A 23,511-nucleotide genomic window follows, 5' to 3' on the forward strand; every position below is an offset into this window, starting at 1 on the left:
TTCTTAAAAAATAATTGTATAGCCAAGTATATAAATATAATAATATATTGATTATAACAAATTATCTATTCATTTAAATGTTTTTCGCCTGATGGCATATAGACTTTTTGCTGATTTACTGTTGAAAATCGACATTATCAATTTATTAATTTTTGAACAATTTTACAAAAATCACACAATGCTAATATAATAAGTATCTAAAGACTGACACAAACATGTATGTATAAAACGAATGTCATTATCATTGCGAAAATTGTATATAACAAGTAATGTTCAATCTAAACATATAAATATAATTTAATAAAATATTTACCAACACAATTTTGAGTAGTTTAATTTTTATGGGTACATGCAAATCTGAGCAATATTTAAAAAACATAATCAGAGTATGTAGAGAAAAACCAAAATTCGCTACATGCTTGATACATGCTTGTATTACATTACTAAAATGTTCCAATTCTATATTTTTATTATTTTGAGCAAGAATAAGATTCTGTACCGGGACATGGTCGTTCAGCCCCACAGATGGCCCATGGCGTTGATTGGCGGGTAAATATAGCTAGCGCCGCTGATCTGAATGTACCAATGTTGTTATGTATCAGGCGATAGTTGCCACAGAAACGAAGTGCGACCGCCCAATTCTTGATGACGTTGGAATAAATTTACGTGGTTAATGAGCAGAATCTAGGCAACCTTGACACAATATGTCGTTCACGCGAGATGTCGACGACCCCTGTTAATTTATTCATAACCCATGACCTCACAATACTTCTGATAGTATTTAAAGCAGCTCGCCGCCTTGACAGACTGGCAAACGTTGATGTGCGTTGCTGAGGCTGACTGGTGGTTCTTATCTTGCGACGCGAAATGGCCTGTAAACGAGTGAAAATAAGCGTGGATTTGTTTCGTTTCCATCGTGGCAAACAGATAGCGACCCCGGGTGAGTATTATACTGCAATCTTTTTGTGTGGCTTTATTCATGAAATAATAATAATCAATATTATTGTCTAAGCTCTACTGTCATCGAATATGATTGAACGAATCTGCGCGTCTTCGTCAACTTTCGCTTATGATTTTTTGAAAACCGCCCGCCCGCTTGATTGCTTTGATACTACAGCGAAACCAAATAACATATAAATTACAGAATTGCAGCTACGACGGGCCTCGGGTGGGGCTTTACGCATATTGACACTGTTACTAGTACTAGAGTCTGGGTATTGTCTTCAGTACAGGTCTAACACTTTTATAAGTTTTCACTTCTTTTTAATCAGGGATGGAGATAATTTTGCGAAAACTAATCGCCACAACTGTACCCGTGCGAGGAGAGAAAAGTACCTAGTAATAAATACAATAATTCACAGCACAATGTTTCTTTTATTTAATTAAATGAACACAAGAGGGCGCTGATCACTTAGACAGAAATATACAGTCAATGAATGTACATGCAATCAAAATAATTGTTGAATTCATGGTGAAAACTTAGTTCTCTAATTTCAGTAATTTTTTTGTTTGTCATTTTTGGTAAAAAAAACCCAATTATTTCTGACTTGTTTTAAAAAGCACCAGCTTTGATATTATATATGTAGGTACCTTAGATGAACCACTGTCTGATTAATTTGGTTCATTCCTCTGTTAGATAGATTTATTTATTTATTGTTGACAACTTCAATTTTCTCATTTTATTGAATATTCTTGTTATCTTGAAATTGAGTTATATCAGTGACAGGCTGCTTGCCGTATGATTTTTACACTCCTTGACTTATTAGCACACATCAAAAATCAAAATTGTCAAAAACACATCACATCCAAATCATGTAACTCATAGTTAGAGATCACTTGATCACTGATCACTTTCAAACTTATGACATACATCACACATATTTTTGAATAAGCACATGCCCACATTTCATAATAATTTTTATGTTAAAAATGCATAAAAATCAAACCTTGATTCACTTAATTTTTTAGCCCCGCTGTTGACTTTGTCAAGCTTATCATATGAGTGATTGTCTGTCGTCGTCCGTGTCAACTTTTTACCTTTTCGACTTCTTCTTAGAAACTACAAGTCTGAATGCTTTGATACTTGGTGTATATGTACCTTGGGTAGACCTCTTTTAGATTTGTTCATTTAATGATGATATCTTCAATTCTCTAATTTTGGTGAATATTTTTGTCATTTTTGGTAAAAAGGGATATTTTCGACTTCTTGTTAAAAACTGCAAGTCAGATTGCTTTGATATTACATATATAGGTACTACATGTGGACCTCTCTCAGATTTGTTCATTTCATGATGATATTTTCAATTCTCTAATTTTGGTGAATATTTTTGGAATCTTTGGTAAAAAGTGATATTTTTGAATTCTTGTTAAAAACAGCAAGTCTGATTGCTTTGACACTGTACCTATTGTTCATTTTCTAATGATATCTTCAGTTTTTAGCTCCGCTGTCAACAAAGTCGAGCGGAGCTTATAGTATTACTGACTGTCCGTCGGCGTACGTCGTTGCTGTCACTGTCGTCGTCATCAACTTTACATTTCCAACTTCTTCTTAAAAACCACAAACTGTATAGCTGTGAAACCTTCTAGGTACCTTGGGTGCTCCTCTCTCAGATTTGTTCATTTTGTGTGGATATGTTCAATTGTCTTATTTATAGCCAATATTTTTGGCATTTTTGGTCAAAAATGCTATTTTCTTCTTGAAAACCACTAGTCTGAATGCTTTGATACTTGGTATGTAGGTACCTTGGGTGGACCTCTCTCAGATTTGTTCATTTTGTGATGATATCTTCAATTCTCTAATTTTGATAAATATTTTTGTCATTTTTGGTAAAAAGTGATATTTTCGATTTCTTGTTAAAAACCACAAGTCCCATTGCTTTGATATTATATATACTACATAGGTACTAGACCTCTCTCAGATTTGTTCATTTCGTGATGATTTTGTTCTTCAATTATCTAATTTTAATTAATATTTTTGATAAAAAGTTATAAAAAGTCTGATTGCTTTAATACTATACATATTGTTCATTTTCTAATGATATCTTCTGTTCTTTAATTGCAATGTGCCTTGCAAACAGCGGAGCTATTTCAGCCGACAGGCTGCTTGTTTGCACATACGATTCAAAATGGCTGACTCATGGTCATATTGTTTTAAAGAATGCTCTTCCAGGACCATTTCTCTGACATGCCTTGACTTATCTCATTCAACACAAATACAAAAAAAAGCGCAAATAAACTGGCTCCATTTTGTATCATATCAGTCAAAATAGATATTCCATGTATTGGTAATCCCCCCCCCCCCACCAGCAAGTACTGTAAGACTACTCTAATGATTTGATCCACCATCACACTATAAACCACAATTGACACATTTAAATAGGTCATTGCTTCTTTATGCAATTCCTGAAATTGTTTATTTTGACACGTAATCCATTCTATTCTTTGGTATGTTGGGTATTTGTCAGTAATCTTTGACAAAGTACTGATGGGGACTTGTCATTTCCACGCACTTGTTTTTTAAATTTAAATTGTGTCCCAACCATTGGTTGAAACAGCAGGTTTAAATTTTTAAGACCATGAGGTGGTCTATATTTTATGGTCTAAAAATATAGTGCAGCTGGCTACCTATTTTGAGGGGGGGGGGGGGGCAAGGGGGGTAGCTGGTACAGTTTTACGGGAAATAAAAAGGGCTTTTTACAATTTACAAGGAAAAAAGACGTTTTTACAGTTTACAGGGAAAATTGAATGTTTACAGTTTACAGAGAAAATAAAGGTTATTTTACATTTTACAGAAAATTAAAAAAGAAAACCTTGAAAATTCTTGTACGCACCGAAAAAAATGACACATTTTTACGATGTAAGAAAAATATATTTGATTGATTACGTTGTACGTCTAGCCTGTGATTACAGAATTACAAAATTTATTTTTTCAATTTACGTTGTACGAACAAAAAAATATTGCAATTACGTTGAACGAAAATAACCCTTGCCCCCCTATTTTACTAGAGGGAGTCAACCCTTTGTCCCACACACATACTTACTGAGAGGACATTACACTAAAAATAATTCTTTTGTTAGTGACCTTTTTTTTCTTCTGTGTGCAGTTACCCTGTCCGTGTGTCTGTCTGTATTTTTTAGTTGGAATCCATGCATACTAATCACCTAATTAGCATAATAATTAACCATCTTTTAGCCTTTCTGCCTATCAGATCGAATTAAATAAATATAACATAACAATAGAATGCTAAATGAAACATAACATTTGAAGTCAGACACTGTGCAGATGATAACTGTATTGAAAATCAATTGCTTCATTTTGTGTGGCCTCATCAGGTTTCTGTGTCACCGAATAGTAATATAAATAAAGTCAACCTGTGCAAATCAGTCACTTTATTATTTGTGTTTATTTGTCAGAACATTACTATAAATAATTATTAATGTTATTGTTTCAATAATATCAAGTATTCTTAATTAAGTGAATTTTCTCCATCTTTGATAGCTGCTGTCATGCACACATTTTGTCATTTATGGATGGGAAAATGTTGATTGTAGTAACAAAAAATGTGTTTTTCTGTTTTTTTTCAGTTCGCTGTGTTTCACATGCAAGGAAGTTATCTCCACAGACAAGACTATTTCCCGATGAGTATGACAAACCATCTATGAAAACCACGGTTCCTGGACCCAGATCTAAGGTCAGAATCAATATAGATATACTTCTTTATGTAACATAATAGTTCCTGGACCCAGATCTAAGGTGTGAATCAGTATAGCTATAGTTGTGTCTTTCGTAACATAATACTTTCTTGACATATATTTGTATATGTAGGTACCTTAAGTGGACTTTTCTCAAATTTGTCATTACAGAATAACTTCAATTCTATAATTTAGTGAATATTTGTATTTTTGTTTGTAAAACATTTTTGACTGTTTCTTCAAAATATGGCTAGCACTATTGCTTTGATACTACGTATGCATGTACTTTTGGTGGACTTTTACCAGATTTAATCATTTTATGACAATAACTTAATCGCTAACAGAGCTCTCAGCCGAGACACTGCTTGTTTACACCCTCTGTTTTGTAAGCCTTTGTATGTCATTTGGATTGGAAACAAAGCATGCATGACTTCTATGTTTGTACAGTGGAATGATTAATGTAATAAATAAATCTATACTTAGTGAGACTTGGGGCATGATTTATTAAAATGTTGTTATTCAGTATTACTTTGACTCATGGGTAATTTTCAAAAGGGTTTATTGTGCACCAAATTAAAACGTCAAACTCACAAGAATTTGATTGTACGAGACTAAATTTATTGCATTCAATGCGGCCATGCTTGTGATTTAATAGAACTACTACTGTCACTGGCTGCTGGTAATCCACGACTCAAGATATTTTTTTGGGCCAACTGCTTGTCTTCTTTGTTTTTGAGAAATTTAATTCAAAATTTAAAAAACATTAGAGAACATTTCTACAAATATAAAAATAATGGATCACCAACCTATTATAAAAAAATATACAAATTTTAATACTTTGCATCACACTAATAGTGCAATAGATTGTTTTTTATTGGAAATCTCTTTCCTGTCAACTTCAAATTTATTGTGACATAGGCTGTAATGACCATACTCAATTGTATATTTCCTGGAAGCATTTAGATTTTCTTTTTGCACATAGATTCATAGAATTATACTTATTATTTATTATTCATAAAATAACACATTTTTTAGTTATAAGTTTCTTTTAATTGGTATTGTGCTTGCCCTCATACTCACTTTCATACAAGCCTATATTCAAACTAGGCTGGATAGTGTACATTATCATACGGATATTGCAAAAAGGGAACACCCTAAAAAACCTGTTGTTGTACCTACATGTAATGGTGATAAGCCACACATGAATGGGTTTTGTGAAAAGTCTAGACCGCCCAACAAAATTATAGCTTAATATAAATCACCATGACTACCATGACATCATAGCTTCACTTTATTACATAAATTACCTCTTTTCACAAGTAAATTCATTTAAAAAAAAAAAACAGCCCCAAATTCAACAAGATTTGTTTAATTATGATAATGTTGATTTATAACAAAAACAATGAATCACTTCATCATATTTGATTCGGAGAAAGGTCTGGATGCAATAATTTGTTCAACTTCGCTTTGCACATTATCTTGCTATTGATCCTACTTAAATCTCATCAAATATGGTGCTATGGGGGGGGGGGGGGGGGAGGGGGAGGGGTCATTATTGTTTAAATCACCCCAATGCAAGCTAACTTTGATCTTGTCACTTCCTATCAATTGTCATTATAATAAGTCTTATATAATTTTGCATATTTTTTTTGTTATGTAGAGTGTAAACAATTTGTGTGTTTTCTTCACATTTCCTGCATATGCATCCCATAATAACACATGTTTTAATTGTTTTATTCCTATAGGAATTACTCGGCAAATTTGAAAACATTACCAAGGTACGTACAATATTTGCATAGAATTCTACACTAATCTTATGATCTAAATAATGCTCATTGATAAACATATAGCTAAAACAGTTGTTACAGTTGTGATGGTTGACAGCTGAATGAAAGCAGGTAGTTAACTAGCTTGTCACACATGTATGCAGCTACAATATTTATGTGTACACATATACATGCATCAATGACACTATGTTTATGTAGTATACTGGGGATTTGTTACACACCACATGCTGTAGCTTTTTTTCCAGTTATTTCTGTAGAAGCCTTTAGCAGGTGATTTAGTGTAACTTATTTTGAGTTATTTCAGCTTGTATCTGGGCACAGTCCCTCCATAGCACTGTGCTCTGGGTTTAGCAGGAAGTGAAACCATACACATATTGGTAATTTGGTTTTACTTCTGTGTGTGTAACATACAATATAAGTCTTTGGAATTACCCTGTTTGTGTCCATGTATATCTCAAGAACTGCTTTTCAGATTGTAATGAAATTTGATACATACCAGTAAATGCTCTGGGACAATGCATACTTTTTAGTTTTTTAGTTGGAATCTGTACGTATTAATTGCCTAATTTGCATAGTCCTCAATTGTCAGGTTTTCTACTGACATCTTAATAACTAATCATATCATTTCAATGAAACTTGATGCAAAAAGCAATCAAAAATTTAAAAAATAAAAAATCCACTGCTGAAGATGAAATTTCCAAGTTATTGAAAACAGATAATACCGGTATACTACTAGACGAAAGCATGCAAAAAATGCAGTTTAAATAGTGGATGTCAATGATATTTGCTCTAATTCATAAATCAGACCCAACTAATTGACGAGCAATTTTACTGTCACGCTGTCTTTATCAGAGTTATTCACTAGTATTCTAAATATTATTATTTCACTGAGCTTCAATTCAGTTTTAGAAAAGATAACGCACTCTTTTTTTTTTAAAAGGTTGTTGAAAAATATCTTTATGGGAAAAGAGAAAACAGTGGTAAAGAATAACGTATATACAGTTGTTTTGTAGACTTTAAAAAAGTGTATAGAGAGATGCTTTGTTTTTAAAATTACTGAAATATAATATGAAATCAAATTAGGTCAAAGAACCAGTTATCAAAGAAAAGAATAAACTTTGGAAAAAATGCAATGAAAAAGAAGTTGAGAATAAAATTAACTTCATCGTAGATGATGAATTATACAAGGAAAAAAGAAAATTCTTATTTAAAGATTATGTTATCAAAACAAACCAGAAAGAGGAAAGACAAAGCAATTTTATTAAAATATGCAATATGTATTGCGTTCACCAAATATTTAAAAATAAAATATACAAAATTATAAATAAATAAGAATAATGGGGTTTTATTTCTGTAATAGATATTTTCTTCTTTAATAGTTTTTTATATTTGAATGTGTTTTTAACCACCCAGGCATAATACAAGACAATGATATATATATATTATTTTTCTACTGATTTTTGACTGATTGGTGGCTATTTTTGTTCCAAAAGACAACAAAACAATTCACACATGTTATCAACAATTTCTTAGGCATGCCTATATCAATTTTATTTATTTTATTATCATCATTACTCATGGTGAATTACCAATGCATTTTATTTATCTTCATGATTTTTATTCAAAATTGCTGATTCAAAATTGCTGAATTTGTGATTTTGATGAAATTTAACAACTAGCAACCCTTTATGTTAACAAATTGTCAGATATCACTTGGTAAGAACATTTGCTAGGGTTACTAAGTAAGCAAATAACACTGAATAAACGGCAAGGTAAAGACTATGTCTAATTATAGTAAACACGTACTGCATGCGTAACTCGAACCGGCGCTCGCGTACGGCACCTAATCGCCTAGCTTCACGCCACTACACGTCTTCCCCTCGGCCACCGGACATCCCCAAAAAAGGATGCTTAATAACCGAGCTTATTACGTGTGCATGGGTTACTGATGCTTGTCAGTTTGTTTTGTGTTTAGATTGAAAATTTTGATTTAATTTTGACATTGACATTGACTTGTGATTCATGTGATTTTTGTTCATAGAATGTTGAACATGTATTATTTTTTGGTAATTATAAGAAAAGTAAAGGGAATTACTTAGTTGATGCTGATGGTAATCGAATGTTGGATGTGTTTACACAAGTAGCATCTGTACCAATAGGTAAGTAATTTATCTTAGTCTTCATGCTGCACTGTTGAATTACAATATTTTGTTTTGTGGAGATAATGCATGCTTTCCAGATATTGTGATTATATTGGTATCTATATAATAATTGGTTACTGAATTTAACTTTCTGAACACATGAAATCATGTGTCATTATTCTCAAAATAAACCTGCATAAACAAATATAATTTATTTATTTTCCCAAACAATTTTGATCAATTTTGATTTTTTTGAATTGACCGTTGTAATAATAATATTAAACTACTACATTTTGTAGTATGATTATAATTGTTATGCAATTTGAATATCACTATTACCGTAGTTCTTGCCAAATATGGATGTGTCAGGCATTATAATTTTGGTTCTGTGTGTTTGTGCATCTTTGCATCTGTGAGATGTATGTCCCTGAGGTCACTTTTGGTAAAAAACCCAAATAGGGTACAAATTGAATCTTTTGATCAAGAAAACCATACATTTACACACCCAAAAGCAAAATTTAAAATTTATGCTTGGCTTTGTCATTCCCTTGATTTCTTGTTTTTTAAAATTTTTCTATAATTTGTTATTTGCTAATTTTGTACCAAATATATTTTACATATTGCGAAAGGTGTTGATAGTTTACTGTTGCTTTGAAAGGGTTAAAGTTGTGGCTCTGTAATCCTTTGAGCACCATGGTCAACTTTTGGCACCTTCTACAAAATGATCTTGTAGTCTTCTCATCTCCATGTGAAATGGTGATATAAATAGACAAACCTTTTGATCAAAAACTAAAAGAAATACCTGAAACTGTCTGTATGGTCCAAAATGATGATGAAATTTGATAAAAATTTGACAAAAAATGAAAATATTTGCACTGAATTTTAGTCTGGAAAATTTCTGACACTCAAAGTGTTAAATGAATTGTTCGATGCAGCTGAATTCTGCATTTCAACATTCATAATTGATGTTATTTTTATGACAAGGAAGTTTGCTTTACCAATTCTGCAAAATGTCTTGTGACAGAAAGTTTTCAATCATAAAAACAGTTCTGTCTAGATTATCCCAGTTGTGCAGTTATCATTTCAAAAGCAGATAACGAAATATGAATAATTAATTAATTCTATTAATGGAATACTATTTTTGTCTACAAATTCTGGCATTATGATGGTACTTTCACAGAGACAAACAAATGTACAGTGTTTAAATGCATATTTCATGCACATATCACTTTTGAAGGATTCTAATAAATAATAATCTTGGTGAAAATTTCATAGAATATAATGACACATCTGCCACTGTATTGATTATGAATTTTGTTGGCACAGCCATTTTTCTCTCCGTTTTTCAAGGTCAGAAAAAAAACTTACCTGTGTCTATCAGAGCACATTATACTTTACATTAACATCTTTAGAAATGTTTAGAAATCTGATTCCAGATGCTTGACTGGTGGCCATTTTATTAAAAAAATAAAATAAAGCAATTTACCCCTGCTGTTTTGGAACTGGATCTGTGGTGTTTGCAAATGAATTTTGTTAAAACTTGGTACATTAATAGTGCATTATTGGGTATAGATGCATGTTATTTCAGGTTCTATTCAAAATGGCTAACTTGTGGTCATTTATTTTTCAAAACTAATTTTTTGTGTCATGTCTAGGCCATCTCAGGATACTAACGGTACTGAGCATTTGTGAATTGCAATCTAATTCTGGATGGGGCTGGTGACTGTGCTACATGTGCACTTAATTGAAACATTTTCATCAGTCTAATTAATGAACATGGTCATATCATTGACATGTTAGCAATTGACCATTTTTCGTTCACTGCGAGAATCACGCGTTATGCGTGAAATCGAAAGTAAAAACAGGACAAACAAAGGTCATAGCGTTGTAGTGGCGTCAAACATCACGTGGGATTTGACAAATGCAAAAGTATTTTGGGAGGATTTTGATTTTGAGTTCAAAATCAAATCGTTCGATTTTTGCTGCAGACGTTTGACGCGCAACTTTCATGCAACTCGCGAGATCTCGCAGTTGAACGAAAAATCACCTATCGCAATTGAACTCTACACATGCATGTAGTATAACTTGGGATTCTTACATATGCATGATATATTCGTTAAGCAATCTGATTTGGGATGGTAAGCTGATTTGTGGCTATTTTGGATGAATTTCCCAAAGTCAAGCATCTCTGCCACTTTACAACCGGATGTCAGACATAGATGCATGCATGCATGGATTGTTTTTCCTAATACTGAATTCAAATAAAAAATGAATGATTAGCAGCCAATTTGTTTTTATAACATTTGTATCTGTTACAGCAAGAATTTATCACAAATGTGAAGACACATTCGCAAGCATTGGTTTTATGATTTGATTCAAGATGGCTGATATGCAGGGCTGCTTAACCCTGATCAATATATGCCATTATGCAACAGATCACTTTAATCACAGCATGTGCATCTGTTTGTTTGCCTATTTTATTAGTTTCATGATTTAGAAAGCAAACAATTTTCTGATTCAACCTGTCAATATATGATAGGACATTTGCCGTCTGATCAGAATGCCAACTGGTGGTCATTTTGTTTCTAAAAATGTACAATAAAATTATTCAATTTTGGTGAAACTATTTAATATTACTTGGGTGATACAAATCAAAATAAATGACTGGTAGACGTGTCTTAAATTGTCTGAGACATAAAAGTATGGTTAATAATTGTGATTTTTTTCCAGGACCATTTCATACATTGCTCAGTTTTTAATTGCAAGAAATAACTGAGTTTGCATTGTTATAGTGTTTTGGCTGTCCATCAATTACCAATATTAATTTATTAGTATCATTTAACTAAACTATATATCATGAAGTGATATTTATGATTCAGCTGCACAGTTTAATTTTAATGTAAATCACATATGGGTTACTTGGTGTGGGCTGAATGCATACATGACGTACATTTGATCTTCCTACTAGGTTATAATCATCCAGCTCTAGTTGAAGCTATCCAGGATCCGGGTAACCTGGTGAGATTTGTTACTCAGTAAAAATACCTGAATGTTACTCTATTTATTACTAAGGCTTTATAATTGTATCAATGGATAACTCTCTGCTTGGGAGAACACTGCCATTTATGGTTAACCCTCTACTGAATACTTTGGGAAATACTACCCGTACCTATGTGGGTAACCCATCACTCCTATGTTGGTAACATCTTACCAAACACTTTGGAAAACACTACCTATATGGGTAACCCATCACCAATCACTGAACACTTTGGAAAACACTACCTGTATGGGTAACCCATCACCAATCACTGAACACTTTGGAAAACACTACCTGTATGGGTAACCCATCACCAATCACTGAACACTTTGGAAAACACTACCTGTATGGGGTAACTCATCACCAATCACTGAACACTTTGGAAAACACTACCTGTATGGGTAACCCATCACCAATCACTGAACACTTTGGAAAACACTACCTGTATGGGTAACCCATCACCAATCACTGAACACTTTGGAAAACACAACCTGTATGGGTAACCCATCACCAATCACTCAACACTTTGGAAAACACTACCTGTATGGGTAACCCATCACCAATCACTGAACACTTTGGAAAACACTACCTGTATGGGTAACCCATCACCAATCACTGAACACTTTGGAAAACACTACCTGTATGGGTAACCAATCACTGAACACTTTGGAAAATACTACCTGTATGCCTAATGGGTAACCCATCACCAATCACTGAACACTTTGGAAAACACTACCTGTATGGGTAACCCATCACCAATCACTGAACACTTTGGAAAACACGACCTGTATGGGTAACCCATCACCAATCACTGAACACTTTGGAAAACACTACCTGTATGGGTAACCCACCCAATGAAAATTTTGGATAACACTACTTGTGTGGGTAACCCATCACTATACGCTTTAGAGAAAACTGCTTATGTGGGTAACCCCCTACTGAACACTTTGGAAATCCTTACTTATGTGGTAACCCATTATTGAACACTTTGAAAATCACTACCCATGTGTGTAACCCATCACTAAACACTTACTAAAATATTACTATGCCACTGGGTATGTCTATGAAATTGTTCTTTAGAGAAAACATCTTCTGTGGGAAATCACTACTGTGCACTGGGTGTGTCAATAAAAATGCTCTCTGGGAATACTGCAATGCTTTTGAAATTTAATGATTTTTTTTAAGCATTATTATTATTATTATTATTAACAATTTTAGAATGCTGGTGCCTTATAGTCTTGCAATTGTGAGTCAAAATTGTCTCCTATATTTTCACCTTGACTTTGATATTTTCCAGAAAGGTACATTGGGTAGTTCTCTCTCAGATTTGGTCATTTTTTGACAATACATGTATCTGACTTCTTTGTGAAAATGGCTTGATTGGTTTCTTTTATATTTGATATTTAAGTAAATTGACTGGATCCCTCCCAGTGTTTTGCATTTTGTGACCAGAACTTCAATTCTCTAAATTTAGTGACTATTTGTCCATGTTCTTGAAAATAAACTAGTCTGATTGCTTTGACATTTGGGTGGTGCAAAAAGTGTAGTTACTTTTGTCATATAAAGTAATTAACCAAATTCAAATGTCCTGTAGTGTGTTATGCATGTAAATTCTAATTCATTTTACCATTCAGCAACCAATCCCATCATGCATTGGAGTTTTTGGTCTAAAGAATCATAATGGAAAAAGTTTCACATCATTTAGATATTGTGTTAAACTAAATCGTCTTCAGCTAGTTGCCATGGAAATCAAGCTTGTGTTTTGGTGATTGACTTGACAACTCCATACAAAACTCAATCACAAAATCTATAGATTTAGCTTTTGTTAAAATATAGGAGACAAAGCAACACTAACATTGTCCATCCAGTATGGATATAATGCTGAATTACGCTATTCTCACACAAATATTTATAAATTGATAGGGATTATCAAATTAGAATGTTCCAGTATGCCTTACATCAATGTTTAGGGAAGTTTGAGAATTGTAAACATGACCAGTATGGATGGTACAGTTGCATGTAATACTGGTACCTAATGTGTGTACGATTAGTTTTAGTCTCCATCATTTAATTAGATGATAATTAATTTTAATTTAATTAGGGAAGTTTGAGAATTGTAAACATGACCAGTATGGATGGTACAGTTGCATGTAATACTGGTACCTAATGTGTGTACGATTAGTTTTAGTCTCCATCATTTAATTAGATGATAATTAATTTTAATTTAATTAGGGAAGTTTGAGAATTGTAAACATGACCAGTATGGATGGTACCATGCATGTAATACTGGTACCTAATGTGTGTACGATTAGTTTTAGTCTCCATCATTTAATTAGATGATAATTAATTTTAATTTAATTAGGGAAGTTTGAGAATTGTAAACATGACCAGTATGGATGGTACCATGCATGTAATACTGGTACCTAATGTGTGTACGATTAGTTTTAGTCTCCATCATTTAATTAGATGATAATTAATTTTAATTTAATTAGGGAAGTTTGAGAATTGTAAACATGACCAGTATGGATGGTACCATGCATGTAATACTGGTACCTAATGTGTGTACGATTAGTTTTAGTCTCCATCATTTAATTAGATGATAATTATTTTTAATTGTTAGGTTAATTATTTTTTACATTGCTTTTCTCATCTAATATTTAATCACTTGTTCTCTTTTCAGAGTGTTTTTGTCAACAGACCAGCTTTAGGAGTACACCCTAATGAGGATTTCCCTGAACGACTTCAAAATGCTTTGATTTCAGTGAGTCTGATTTATATTAAAATTACATTCTTATATGCTGATAACCACTGTAACCTTTGCATGTGTTAAGGAATATAGTGGTCACCAGTGTGCACACAAAATCATATCGGAAACATTATAAACAAACTGAAAACAGAGCATGTGTATTGTGTTTTGTTCTTTTTCCATCTGCATGTTATTTGTAAATGAACATTACCTGATTTTCATTTCATACTGCCCAATTATTAAATTAATTAAGCATATTTGCAGTTCCAGTATTTTTTTGCATATTATTTTGCTCACTTATCCACAAAAATGTTAAGATGACATCTAAGGGACAAGAAAAATCATTTGCTTTAGTCATGCATAGTTTAGATTGTATTGTTAATAAAACTTGTGCAACCTCTGATTATATATTCATCAATTTTTGTTTTAACAATAAAATGGACTGAACAAGCAGCTGGCTCAGTATTTTTTCCCCCTAAAAATGTTTGCTTGAATAATTAAAGTCTGGGTGGATATTTCAGAGTCTGTATTTGTCTTTTTATCATTAACTGAAGGATAAGTTATTGTTTTTGCATTTTCTGATTTTGAAATATTGTTTGTTTTTAGGTTGCTCCACCCGGATTGGAAAGGGTACAGACAATGGCATGTGGTGCTTGTTCTGTGGAAAATGCCATGAAACATGCATTTATATGGAAAAGAGTAAGTCATAGCATATAATAATTGTTAGATATTCCATTTGCTCTATTAGTAGTGTATACAATTGTAAATCACATACTGACGTGACGAATATTGTATTGATTCAGCACACAACAAATGCATTTTTTGTTGTTTATACATTGTATGTGCTTTTAATAAAACTGGTAGTCAAAATTGAGGTGTTTAGGACCAGCTACTAGGCCATGTGTGCCAACAAGATTAGGTTTAGTATAAGCATGATAGCATGCTTAGAACATTCCTGTCTTTATATTTTCAGAAGCAAGATCGTAATGGATTACAACCGACTGCTGAAGACTTGGATTCATGTCTTCGTAATGAGGTCATTTTATGTTCCATCTTTGAATTTACATACATGATGTAATAACTGAAATAATCCACTCACATTATAAATGAAATATATGTAAAGTGGCTGGTTTGATAATATATATTGAATATAACTGTCCCAATAACGACGTCAAGTTACACATTAATGAATGCATATTGTAAAATCACTCTCTACTAGTATGAAAATTTTCTATCAATCTAACTGCAACAATGATGAGATTCCATCACAATTTATGTGAAAAATAATTAAACTTCCTGTAGATTTTGTTCTAAGTTATTTTATAATTTGTTTCCAACAGAGTCCTGGAAGTCCACCATATACTATATTGTCATTTGTTGGTGCATTTCATGGTAGAAGTTGTGGTAATTTAACTTATTTTTTAAATTGACTTTGTTTAGTTATCATGTAATTTACCTCTTAATTGATACACATGATTCAGAATGTATTTTAAGTTACAGGCACAATAATTCTTTGTGCCAAATATGCTTAAGGGTACAGTCGTGTTTAGGATCTTAATTATATAATATGTAATGTATTTTGTATTCTTTGCTGACAGGTGCCCTTTCTTGCTCACATTCTAAGGCTGTTCATAAAGTAGATATCGCTGCATTTGATTGGCCAATTGCTCCATTCCCACAATTGAAATATCCACTTGAGCGCTATGAACAAGAGAATAGGGCCAATGAACTGAGATGTTTGGATGAGGTAAGATTGTTGTATGGTAAATGGGCGCAAAAGTGCCTATTAGAAGGGGAGGGGTTGTAATTTAGAAATTGTTAACATTTGCTTCCCACATCAAATCTGCATCAATTATTTAATTATTTTAACTTCTTCTTAAATATCTCAATAAAACTGTCAAGGTTTTGTTTATATAATTTATGAAATGATTTCATTTATATCTAAGGTTGTCAAATTAATTACGGATTACAACAGCAGAGGACGTAAAGTGGCTGGTTTGATAATTGAACCAATACAAGCAGAGGGCGGAGATAACCATGCAACTAAGTTCTTTTTTCAAAAATTAAGGGAAATCTGTGACCAGGTGAGTATTCTATGTAAAAATTAAAGATCCACAATCATCAAAATGCTCATGTTTGAGATGGGTCTCATATGCCAAATATACAAAGTATGTAAAAAACAATATCTGTTTTCACCAATTCTAAATGCCAATTCTGCAGACTAATTGATTGTGGTGCTTTTATAATTAGATTTTTGTTTTATTGTTATTATTGTTTGATTAACACATTTTATTTTAATATTTTAAGTTCAAGGTAGCTTTCATAGTGGATGAGGTACAGACTGGTTGTGCAGCAAGTGGTAAATTCTGGGCCCATGAACTATGGGAGTTACCCTCACCACCGGATATTGTATGTTTTAGTAAGAAGATGTTGACTGGTGGTTATTACTTTAAAGATGAATTTATTGTTCAAGGAGTAAGACGTCATTTTTGTTATTAAAAAAGCAGTGTGAACCAGTATTATGAGATGTATGTGTGAGTGGGTAATTCATTGGTATATCAAGATTCCAGTTCAATACTGGTGAGAATTCCAGATGGTTTATTTGGTGTAAGCTTATACTGTAAAACTATTTATTATCACTGACATTTAATTTCACATTTTTGATGTTTTGAGCATATTCACTGTGTTTTAATTTTACGAATTTGTCAAGAAAACAATGAGTTTTATTGTTATTTTACATGTTCACGTAGTCTTAATTTAGCGGATTTTACCTGTCAGCGAAAATAGCGAAATTAAAACCCAGTGAATAATTAATGCATTTACAGTAGTCGGTTTAGTAGGATTAAAGTTACTCATAGCTGTACTTAATCTCAGTGAATTTAGGTGATTTTAAAATGTTAAGTGCAACTATCATTGCTTATGAAGTCTATGTCAGTGTCTTTAGTTACCAGGAATCTACTTTCATTCAAATTGTAGATAAATTATATGTTTATTTTCTAGGCACATCGTATTTTTAATACCTGGATGGGAGATCCAAGTAAAATAATACTGCTGGAGAAAGTTGTTGAAGTTATTCAGAATAATGATTTAGTACAGAATGTTAAAGAAACTGGCGACTACCTTCTACACAAACTTGAAGGTTTACAGGTATGTAAATATAAAGATGTTAGTATGTGAATTTCACATGCATGATAATCTATTTCCTAGTGCAAAGAAAGATTTGTTGTACACTAAGCATGGTATTTTCATTTCTTGCAACATCTGAGATGTTTTTGTCTCATTGTATGCTTTTTGAAACAGGTATTTAGGGTTAAATGCCTCCATCCAACACTTTCTTTTTTGACATGCCAGAAATGATTTTGCGCAAAGACAGAGACATTTTGTGACCATTTTTGTCCTGAAAATCAAGATGTCATGAACTTTTTCTTTGGCATGCCTGAACAGATTTCATTCTACTTGGTATTGACATCACTCAGTATGTTTAGCCAGTGATGAACATGCTCTTCGTTTTGATTCAAAATGGTTGATGGCGAAGTGGGGGGGGGGGGCAAAGGTTATTTTCGTTCAACGTGATATTTTTTTGTTCGTACAACGTAAATTGAAAAAATAAATTCCGTAATTCTGTAATCACAGGCTAGACGTACAATGTAATCAATCAAATATTTTTTTCGTACACTGTAAAAATGTGTAATTTTTCTCGTAAAGAATAACCCAGGGAAATTACATTTTCGAAACTGTAAAACGACGAGATGACACAATTCACTCCAGAATTCAATTTTCACTGTAAACTGTAAAAACTTCTTTTTTTCCCTTGTAAATTGTAAAAAGCCCTTTCTATTTCCCGTAAAACTGTACCAGCTACCCCCCTTGCCCCCCCCTGAAGTGTCCTTACCCATTTCTCTGACATTCTCTGACTGATATTTTTACCCTGCCTATATGTGTGTATGTATACAAGTAATGTGTGTATGTTTCACCGAGGCAATTATTGAATTTCAATTTTTTGGCTCTGTGATATTGCATATTAATTTGCATATTAATGAGCTAATTTTCATTTGTTTCACTAGATTAGTTTAGCATAATTTGCATAAACTAGACAAGTGTTCTAAGAACCACTCTTCAGATTTTGATGAAGTATGGTGCGTAGGTGCTCTAGAATAATTTACTGACCTGAGTAGTTTTTTGGGTGTAATCTGTTCATATTAATTACCTTATTTGCATAATGAAGTAGTAATAATTGAAAATGATTATTAGACAATTTTCAATTTATTCCTTTTCTGATATCCAATGTATTTGTTAGTATTGTCAACACTTTGGATCAGATTGCTTTCAGATTGGGCATCACAAAGTTCAGAGCTATTTCAGCACACATGCATTATGTGTAGTACATGTTAAATTATATCTACCCGTAATTGGTTCCTATAATACTGCAGCACATGGGGGTTCTCTCTAAGCTTTTTTTATTTGGTACAAATGCAAGATACAGAGGATTTCCGAAGTCAACGTGATATTGAATTTATCATTAATCTTCCAAGTTTGATTTTAATGAATATTGTATTTCATGGTCATGAATTGGAGATTTTATTTTATAATGGTTTTTGTGTGAGCATGTCATAGTATTCTTAGCCCATTCTGTATTCATTTTGCATATTGAAATACAGTTCCTCAAATACAATTTACCGACAAATTATAACTGCCACTAACAATTTTGGATCTTTTTTGGGAGGGTCAATATATTTGCTGTTACAACATATAAATAGGGACATATTGATAACATTTTACTAAGTTTGGAAGTAATTCTATCAGCAAATTTCACACATTTTTAAAAAATTCAGCAATCAGTACAACTAATTCTGTGCACTGCTAAGTTGGGGTTAGAAGAATAAGAAATGGTAAGGTCATTGTGACTTTAGCACCGGGACACACACTGGTGAATTACCGATATATTGTGGAAACATTGATATTTACCGTATTTCAAATTATATTTAAAATTGTTAAGTTATCAAATGAGACATGTTTTGTTATTTTTTGAGATGACATCACAATTTTGAGTACACCAATCAGATCATCAGACTGTTGAATATCAAGCGTGGGAATTCAAAAATATCAAATGGCTAGAGGTGCTGGGATTTGTCTTTCAGGATAAATATCCTACTATGTTCAGTAATGCTAGAGATGTTGGGATTTGTCGTTCAGGATAAATGTCCTACTATGTTCAGTAATGCTAGAGATGTTGGGATTTGTCGTTCAGGATAAAAGTCCTACTATGTTCAGTAATGCTAGAGATTTTGCGATTTGTCTTTCAGAATAAATGTCCTACTATTTTCAGTAATGCTAGAGATGTTGCAATTTGCCTTTCAGGATAAATGTCCTACTATGTTCAGTAATGCTGAGATGTTGGGATTTGTCTTTCAGGATAAATGTCCTACTATGTTCAGTAATGCTGGAGATGTTGCGATTTGTCTTTCAGGATAATTGTCCTACTATGTTCAGTAACACTAGAGATGTTGGGATTTGTCTTTCAGGATAAATGTCCTTATATGTTCAGTAATGCTAGAAGTGTTGGGATTTGTCTTTCAGGATAAATGTCCTTATATGTTCAGTAATGCTAGAGATGTTGGGATTTGTCTTTCAGAATAAATGTCCTACTATGTTCAGTAATGCTAGAGGTGTTGGGATTTGTCTTTCAGGATAAATGTCCTACTATGTTCAGTAATGCTAGAGATGTTGCAATTTGTCTTTCAGAATAAATGTCCTACTATGTTCAGTAATGCTAGAGATGTTGCAATTTGCCTTTCAGGATAAATGTCCTAGTATGTTCAGTAATGCCAGAGGTGCTGGCACGTTTTGTGCAATTGATGTCAGAGATGGTGCCACTTTACTGGAGATAGTAGAAAAAATGAGGAATAAAGGTGAGTATAGCCAATAACAATATCATAAATTTAAGTTGGATAAAGCTTCACAATTTTTATGAAAAAAAAAGTGAAACTGTATTGTATTTTTATGCATATTTTTCTATTACATAGATTTCACGTCGGATTCATCTATTCATTTGCATATTAATTAACTGATTTTAAGCATTTTCACTTGTTTCTCAGGTACCATTAGACAGATTTCAATGAAACTTGGTATATCCATCTTCTGGGATAATACACAGTAGTACAGATTAGCTTTGGTTAAAATCCTTTGCATAATAATTATCTAATTTGCATATTGATTAGAAAATTTTAATCATTTTCACTTCTTATATACCATCAAACAGGTTTCAATGAAACTTAGTACATAGATGTTCTGTAATAATGCACTGTTCTTATTAGTTTTTGGATGAATTAATTTGCAAAATAATTAGCCAATTTTAGGCATTTTCACTTGTTTCTCAATTACCATTCAACAGATTTGAATGAAACATGGCACATAATACGCAAACCTGATTAGTTTTTGGTTGATATACATGTATATTAATGACCTAATTTGCATATAAATTAGCCAATATTAAATTTTTAACCAATATCTCAACCACCCATCAGATTCAATGATACTTAGGTACATACACATGTAGATGCTTATGGATAAGCCATATACATGTTCAGTTTAGGGTTGAATTTTTTGCTTACAAATTACCAAATTTGCACAAATTAACAAATTTATAGGTGATTACTTCAGGGTTGATAACTGTGCATATCAATAACTTGTTATTAGTTTCATGTGTGTTTCTTATATGCATATCTGCAACTGGTACTTTAATTTTGTTGTATATGATCAAAATAATAAGTCATTATATATGGCCATTATTTCATTGAATATTTATAATTGTTAAACCATAACTACCTGGAACCACCCTGATCATTTTCTCTATTAGAAGCACCTAAATGGCAAAGACAAGTATATAGTCAAAATAAGACAAATTTCAATGATTTTGCATTCAATAAATACAAAGTTTTTTATGTGTAATCAAGATAATGCTTCTTTCTAAGCTTTCTTTGATTATAATTTTGTCTGAAACTTACAAGAACACATGACCTAGTTTGTAACCTTTTCGATTTGCCTTGCTTGAGAAGGCACAAGTAGATTAGCATTCTTGTCCTTGAAGTTGAATTTTATTTGTATTCTGAAATTAAACTGAAAATTACTTGCACAGATAACAGTGCAAACAGTGGTCATTAATTTAGTTATGAAAGCACTAAATCTCTAAACAGCACTTTGTGTTTAGTTTTATTTATTATTTTACTAAATTCATGAATAATATTACTTTGACTTTTTCAGGTGTTAATGTCGGTTGTTGTGGAGTGAGAACTATTCGATTCAGACCAACACTGGTTTTCCAAAAACACCACGCTGATATTATGTTTGAGACATTTGATGAAGTACTGGAAGAAATGAAAATGTGAAGCAATTAATAATTGTAATTACAATAATATTATTAATACATTTTAGTAATTGCTATTTCTCAATTAAAATAATATCTTAGCTTATTATTGTGTAATCACTTCAACTTATATTTAAATATCTGGATATCATATTTTACATTTTCTGGAATATTTGTTTTACTAAATAACTTTCTTTTTCGTGTTCTTCAATTTTGTTTTGGCAACATTGTTTACATATTGTGTTTTCCAAGCTTGTTTTTAGTCAGGTATGTCTTTCTAATACATGACTGCTTGTTAAATGTAGTTATTATGATTTTTATGTTTCAAATTACTTATGGTTTACAAATGTACGATACAAGTTTTTAAATTTTACATTTTCTTATTATTTGCTACATTTGACCTCCAGAAATATAAATACCTTTGTCTGATATTTATTTGATAATGTGTCAATAATAGGGTGTATAATTGAATATGTAATAATAATTACGGTTGGTTCTCTCAGTTATCAGTTTTGATGAATAAAATTTAATGAGTACCTTAATTGCAGCTGATGAAACAAAGAATTCCAGTTTTATATAGTGTAATATTATTTAGGTTAGCTGAATCATAAGTATATTAAAGTGGGGGAGTCGTCACCTGCACATGTGTCAGATAGCCCTGAGATAGCCATAGCGTGTCATTGTTTACAAACAAGCGTCTACCCATAAGCCTTTGCGTTTTTAGAGTGTGTTGTTATCTTTGCTTGGGACTCAATTCCAGTGCACACACACGTAGTAACAATATGACCGTGATTTAATGTGTACTTTTATCACGTTATTACAGCTGTAGGTTGTAGGTTTTATGCAATGTAAGTTAATTTCAAAACACTAATTGATGTTGTTGTAATGTGAATATTAGAACATCATAGTTTATGGCTGATGTCTATGCTGTTAATGTCAAATAAAATACTGCCACATTTCTTGCAGTTTTAACCCAGAAATTCATTTATATATCACTTTTTTAGAAAACAAAGGAGTATGTGCAAGAATAGAAATGACTAAAATAAGTAATATGTAATTTAAAAAAAAAACGCATTTACCACAGCAGGTAGTGTGCCGTACTTGGTCATAATGTTTTTTTTTTGAATAAATCTGTATAAGAAATATGAACAATAATATAAAGCAATCAAGACCTGATGCCAATACAAATGAAACTCTGGATTCCATGTCATTGTTTGGGAGCACGTGTTCCATGTAGGGGATCTTGTCAAAATCATCAAAAATATGTTATCATTTCATTTTAATTTCTAATTGTATCTCCCAACCTAATCTGGATGAGGGCGTGACACACAAATACGTGCATGTAAGTAACAGTATGTAATGGTATGATCATGGGTATCCAAAAGAATTGTAAAAATCATCTAACTCTAAATGTTGACAATTCTAAATGTTTACAAATCTTCGCACTATACACCGAAAGAGGGCAGTCGTAAATATAATTGAGGCTTTTATTTACCTTAGGTCGAAAGCGAGATTTGGTTTTGGCATTTCTTCCATCATATTCTAAATACCATGATTAATTCGAATAAAGCAGTGGGCCATTTCCACCAATCAGGCAGCTGGATATACGATCTATATTCTCTGTATAGATTCTATAAATGCATGGAGTTTCATTTATAACACAGGCCGCCATGTGGGACCCAAGAATAACATTTGCAATTGGGTAACAACCTGCAACAATTCCGCGCCATGTGACTGACAGTTCA

The 23,511-nt window shown here is 32.4% G+C and overlaps 1 protein-coding gene across 1 annotated transcript; it reads left to right on the forward strand.

The window, feature by feature from the left end:
* The first annotated feature begins 789 nt into the window (after positions 1-789).
* Positions 790-21,924, forward strand: LOC100378427 (4-aminobutyrate aminotransferase, mitochondrial-like). Its single transcript, XM_006819132.3, has 15 exons — positions 790-940; positions 4,585-4,691; positions 6,438-6,470; positions 8,521-8,638; positions 11,589-11,638; positions 14,338-14,418; positions 15,010-15,102; positions 15,377-15,439; positions 15,744-15,807; positions 16,002-16,150; positions 16,350-16,487; positions 16,711-16,878; positions 17,404-17,550; positions 20,201-20,312; positions 21,664-21,924. Exons 1-15 carry the CDS (start codon positions 868-870, stop codon positions 21,786-21,788), a joined length of 1,521 nt encoding a protein of 506 aa, XP_006819195.2. The 5' UTR covers positions 790-867; the 3' UTR covers positions 21,789-21,924.
* Positions 21,925-23,511: the final 1,587 nt, after the last annotated feature.

The sequence above is a fragment of the Saccoglossus kowalevskii genome, chromosome 8, assembly GCF_978046115.1.
Source record: "Saccoglossus kowalevskii chromosome 8, keSacKowa6.1, whole genome shotgun sequence".
Taxonomy (NCBI): Eukaryota; Metazoa; Hemichordata; class Enteropneusta; family Harrimaniidae; genus Saccoglossus; species Saccoglossus kowalevskii.